We start from the raw sequence: 5,296 nt of genomic DNA on the forward strand, positions 1-5,296 counted from the left end.
CTGGGGCGCGGGTGCAGGTCCAGCGGCCGTCGCTGGTGAAGCTGTACCAGGAGAAGGCGGGGGGCGTGGGCCGGCTGGAGCAGAACATCGCCAGGTACAAGGTGAAGATCCGCGGCCTGAAGTGGTACTCCAGCTTCATGGGCTACGTCATCGATGCCGCCCTCAACAACGCGTGGCAGCTGCACAGGATCTGCTGCCCGGACGCGCGCGTGGACCTGCTGGCCTTCCGCAGGTACGTGGCCTGCGTGTACCTGGAGAGCAACGCCGACACGTCCTCGCAGGGCCGGCGGGGCCGGCGGCTGGAGACCGAGAGCCGCTTCGACATGACTGGGCACTGGATCATCCACCAGGACAAGAGGACCCGATGCGCCCTCTGCCACTCGCAGACCAACACGCGCTGTGAGAAGTGCCAGAAGGGCGTCCACGCCAAGTGCTTCCGGAAGTACCACACGCGGTGAGGCCAGGGCAGCCCAGGCCTCGGCTACCTTTGTATCAAAGAAAGGCCTGGCTCTGTCGATTTGCTTTTGTCCTTTCTCCCCAGTCGCATTCTAATGGTCTGTTTTATTGTCCGCTGTTGTGCCTGCCTGTAGTATAGATTAGTATTTATGTTATGTTTGCAGATCTGTATTTTATGCTGGGATTTAGTTAAACTTATTCAAATAAAATCTTGCCTTGGGATATATTTGAGTTCTAGTAAGGATATCAAAGAAATATTTAGATAAACAGTAAAAAGATTTTACCACTGTGTGCCATGCTTTATAACCTGCGGTTTAGGCAGTAGTGCATTAAATATTTTGGCCATACAACAAAGGATTTCTTAGTGATATTCAACTCATATTAGACTATCAGACTCGCCATGTATTGATAGTCCACCTTGTATTTGTTCAAAGAGCCGAAGTTGTGGAGTTCGTATTTTTTTTGATAAAAACATTTTCCTAATTACATATATCCATATGGAATCTACTTTTATAAATATGTGGTAGGGATCCACTTTTTCACCACATAATTTGTTAAAAGAGAACTACTTCTTTACTGATTTCAATTCCACCTATAAAATTTTTTGAACTTAAAGGGGACATACTGAAATAAGGAAACAGTTTTATGTTGGAAAAGTTGGTTTGTTTGGTCCCAGCAATCTATGAGGCAGGAAGATCACAAGTTCAAGCTCAACCTGGGCAACTTAGTGACTTAGCAGGACCCTGTCTCAAAATGAAAAATGAAAAGGGGGGATGTTGCTCGGTGTGAAGGTTTCAAATATGAGAAAACAGACAAACCCAGATTGGGCGCTGTCCACCCAACAGCTGGCTCACAGCCTGGGGAAGGATCGAGGCCGTGAAAGGCAGAGAGGAGACCTGCCTAAGGTTGGATGGACGAGGAGATGGCGCAGGATGTCGTGTAGCTCCTGATCCACCAGACTGTTTTCAAAAAATGACAGTGAGGGCCAGGGATTTAGCTCGGTGGTTCTGCCGCCTGCTTTGCCAGCACGAGGTCCCGAGTTTGATCCCTGGTACCAAAAAAAAAGACAGTGAGACAACTGATAAGATTTGCATAAATTCAGTGGATTAATTTGCAGTATTTTATGAATATTACTTTTCTGCTTTGATGCTTGTTAGTGACCGACTCCTTGTCTCCTTACCTATCTTATTTCTTCTAATTTTACTTAATCCCCCTCCCTGCCCCCACATTTTGATCTCATTTTTCTTTTTCTTTTTGTACCGGGGATTGAACTCCAGACATTGCGGGTGGCACCACTGAGCTGAATCCCTGGCCCCTTGATCTCACTTTAAGGGATGCAAAGGAGCTGAAGGTACAACCTTTTTAAGCCTGCTTCAGGTAGGGGGTGGCGCTGACCCAGCCTCGCCAGGGAACGGGTCTCAGACTGACTTAAAGGAGGCAGGGAAGATGGGTCTTGTTGTTTGGTGAACGCTCATCCTTTCACAGCCGAAGTTGACACCTTGGTGCCTCGTTTGCTTCCTGGCTGGCCTGCCAGAGGGGCTGTCACAGATGGGTCTGAGGAGGGTCCTGAGGGGCTGGGGAACCTGAACTCCTTCATGGGGAAGATTGTAGGGTCGTCAACTTTGGCCACAGAAAGAGCTTTTAGGATGCCTCAGTGAGAGGCATAAAGAGGTTTATGAGGCAGAACTGAAAGCACACACTCAGAGGCCTCAGGAGAGAGGCATTTAATTTTTTCTTTTGGAGGAGACTCCAGTCTGTTTTCTGTAGTAGTTGCTCCATTTCCATTCCCATCAGTGGTACACAGGCCACTAGTTTTCTCACATCCTCAGCAGCATTTGCTTTTTGTTCTTTAGAAGTGGCTTTCCTAGTAAGTGTGAAGTGACAGTTTATTGTAGTTCTGACTTGAATTTTCCTGGTGAAGAGTGTCTTTTCCCAAGCTCACTGGACATTTGTACCTCTTCAGAGAAGGGTCTACTTGGTTATTTGCTTGTTTCAATCAATTTATTACTGAATTGTAGTTCTTTATATGTCCCACTATTAACTTCTTAACAGCTACATGATTTGCAAATATTTTCCTCCACTCTGTAGATTGCCTTTCCGCTGTATTCATTGGTTCTGTTGCTGGGTGGACATTTTAAAGTTTTGTGTAGTCCTATTTGTCTGTTTTTGCTTTTGTTACCTGTTCTGTTTGGGTTATATCCAAAATAAACCATTGCCAAATTCATTAACACCAATACTTTTCTCTGTTTTCCTCTAGGAATTTTTGAGTCTTATATTTAGGGCTTCAGTTTGTTCCGAGTCAGTTTTTATATGTGGTATACGGGAAAGGTCCTTCTGAATGGAGACACAGTTTTCCCGACACCAGTGGTACTCTTGTCTCCTCCTGGGGCCTGTTTTGGATGAGGTATCTGGTCATCAGAACCCTTGGCCCTCATCTGGACCCTGGCCTATGTTTTTGCACAGTGCACAACACAGTGTCAAGGCACAGAAACACATTTTCTGTTCAGCTGGACAGGGAAGTGGGATGAGATAAGAACGTGGCTGCAGTGCTGAAGAGTTTGGATCTTTCCGCAAGCAAGAGAGCCCAGAAGCTTTTTTTCTAATGAGATGAAGACATGCTCAGAGAGCCTTCAGCTGGGTAGAGACCGGCGGTCTTTCCAAGAGTGCTCCCTCTGCCCTGAACCACGGCTGCCTTGATTAATTTAGCAATGACCTCTAACCAGGGATAGCTCTACTCCATGTGAATTAAGAGGGTCGGAACCTGGCTCACACTGTCACTTCTCCAATAAGGCATGATCACAGCTTCTCAAGCCCTTTTAGCGTTGCCTCTTGGGAAGCAGGAGGAACTCATTGTTTTCCTCCTATGTTGCCAGTACCCTCTGGGCTGGGAGCGTACAGCCATTGTGGAAGGGATGCTGGCCAAACTCTGCTAATTGTGAACGTATCTCACTGCTGCCTATCTTGCGGCCCATGGATCCAAATAGATCCAGGGAGTTCATTCAGGGCAATGCCAATTTAAGAGATGCTGAATCTCAGGAGAGTATTCTGGCTTGAACTCCTGAGACTTTAACCTGAGTTCATCAGAAAGAAAAATAAACTCACAGTCCTTGTAGACACACCGTTCTCCATTCTGCACAAGCCCAAACAGTCAGGGCAGGCCCCAGGCCCGTGGGACCACCGCTGACAGGAGCCTGGCTTGTCTGCGCACATGGTTTTTTTTCCTCAGGGTAAATTAATCATTGTGTGGTCTCAGATAAGGGACAGTTCTTTGGGCAGATTGGCCTAAACTCCCATATCTGGCTACCCGCCTATCTTCATTGATTTTCATCTCGTGATTACACCTGCACCATCACCCTTCCATACTGAAGGAATGATCTGTGTATGTGTTCCTGTCACTCACCACGGGACTGCCCTGCAGGTTTTCCTTTGAAATTGAGAAAACTATATATCCTGTTTGCAGCTCTTCAAATTTCCTCGGATGTTAATGCGCAAGAATCTCCAGTGCAGTGTTGTGAAAGTTAGCTCCAGACCATGATTTTCTCTACTCTAGCAAGGTGATTGGATGGCGTTTTTAAAAAATCCCAGGTGGGCTCTGACTTCGGATTTGTGCTCATGATGAGCATAGGCAAGGAGCAGTGGGCTTTGCCATCAGTCAGCACAAGGAGGAAGTGATGAGGCCAAAACTACCTCTAGGCTTCAGATTCTGCAGGAGTAATAACGGAACCCAAGCTCTCTCCTCGAACGGAAGGCTAATAAGCGGGTGTTATAATCATACCTTAAGGGTTTTTGACAAAGCTGTAGGATGGGAGGAGGAATATTTAAATCATGATAAAAATGCCCGAACAGGTCAGGTCTACATAATATGCACCCCCCCAAACCCCAAAACAAAAACCAGAAGTGAGGGAATCGGGTTGGCACTGCGAGGGCGGGTCTGCTTCTACACCCAGCTGTTGCTGGCGAAGGTCAGGCCCTTTCTGGGGTCTCTCACAGTGAGAGGCTCAGGGTTTGGCTGGCTGTTGGATGGGGTTTCGTCCGGTTTATTGCTTTCCGTGGGGGCAGCTTACTGCATGAAGGCTGCCTTCCTCGGGGAGAAGCCTGAGAGGAGAAAGTGGGACAGAGGGAGAGGAGAGAAAGGGAGAGCAAGTCGGGAGTCAGTCTCTGAAACCTACACAGAAGCAACAAGTGATAATAATCCAGCCTGTGTTTAGGGGAGGGAATTGTAAAGGCCATGGACGTGGGTAGACAAAGTTGTTATATTTTTGCAGTAGTTTTGAGTTTTAAACTTAGAGAATGCCTGTAAAAATTTAATTTACTCTTATCCCATTATTCTTACATTACTATTATTTGTGATAAAGTTAGAAAATGTTTACTCAGCAGCAGGTCACCAGTCAAGTTAACAGTGAAGGAACCATACACATGTCTATTATCACACTGATTTTCTTAATTTACTTTCAGGCCTATTTTCAACTTACTCATATAGATTCTTTTACTTTAGATCACCCAGGAAACAAAAACAGATGCTTTAACTCTGTGTAAAATCACTCAATTTCATGAATAAGGACTGTAAGGAGATGCTTAGAAAGTCATGAATATGACTAATTTTAAGTTTTAAATGATTATTGTTTATATGTGGATTTTAAATCATCTGGAACATACACCAATATTTAGTGCATTTCAGTTTTACTTATTTATAAATTTCATTGATTAAAGTTTGTGTCTCAGGCATACAGGAGTAAAAATGGTGATGTGTACTAATCAGAGAGGAGTATTTAGATTCAGGATTTTAAGCCAGAAGAAGTGGTCCTTTGCCTGGTGCTTTGAGGTCATGGATAGTTTATTT

At 45.5% G+C, this 5,296-nt stretch overlaps 1 protein-coding gene across 1 annotated transcript in view; it reads left to right on the top strand.

Annotated features, from left to right (window-relative positions):
* Pgbd2 (piggyBac transposable element derived 2) overlaps nt 1–1,708 on the top strand; it is a 6,332-nt gene extending 4,624 nt beyond the window's left edge. The window contains 1 exon segment of the mRNA XM_033767983.1: nt 1–1,708. Within this exon segment, the coding sequence (XP_033623874.1) occupies nt 1–458 (458 nt within the window). The 3' untranslated portion in view covers nt 459–1,708.
* Nucleotides 1,709–5,296: the final 3,588 nt, after the last annotated feature.

This window comes from Fukomys damarensis, unplaced genomic scaffold (assembly GCF_012274545.1).
Source record: "Fukomys damarensis isolate Sample0158 unplaced genomic scaffold, DMR_v1.0_HiC HiC_scaffold_3, whole genome shotgun sequence".
NCBI lineage: Eukaryota > Metazoa > Chordata > Mammalia > Rodentia > Bathyergidae > Fukomys > Fukomys damarensis.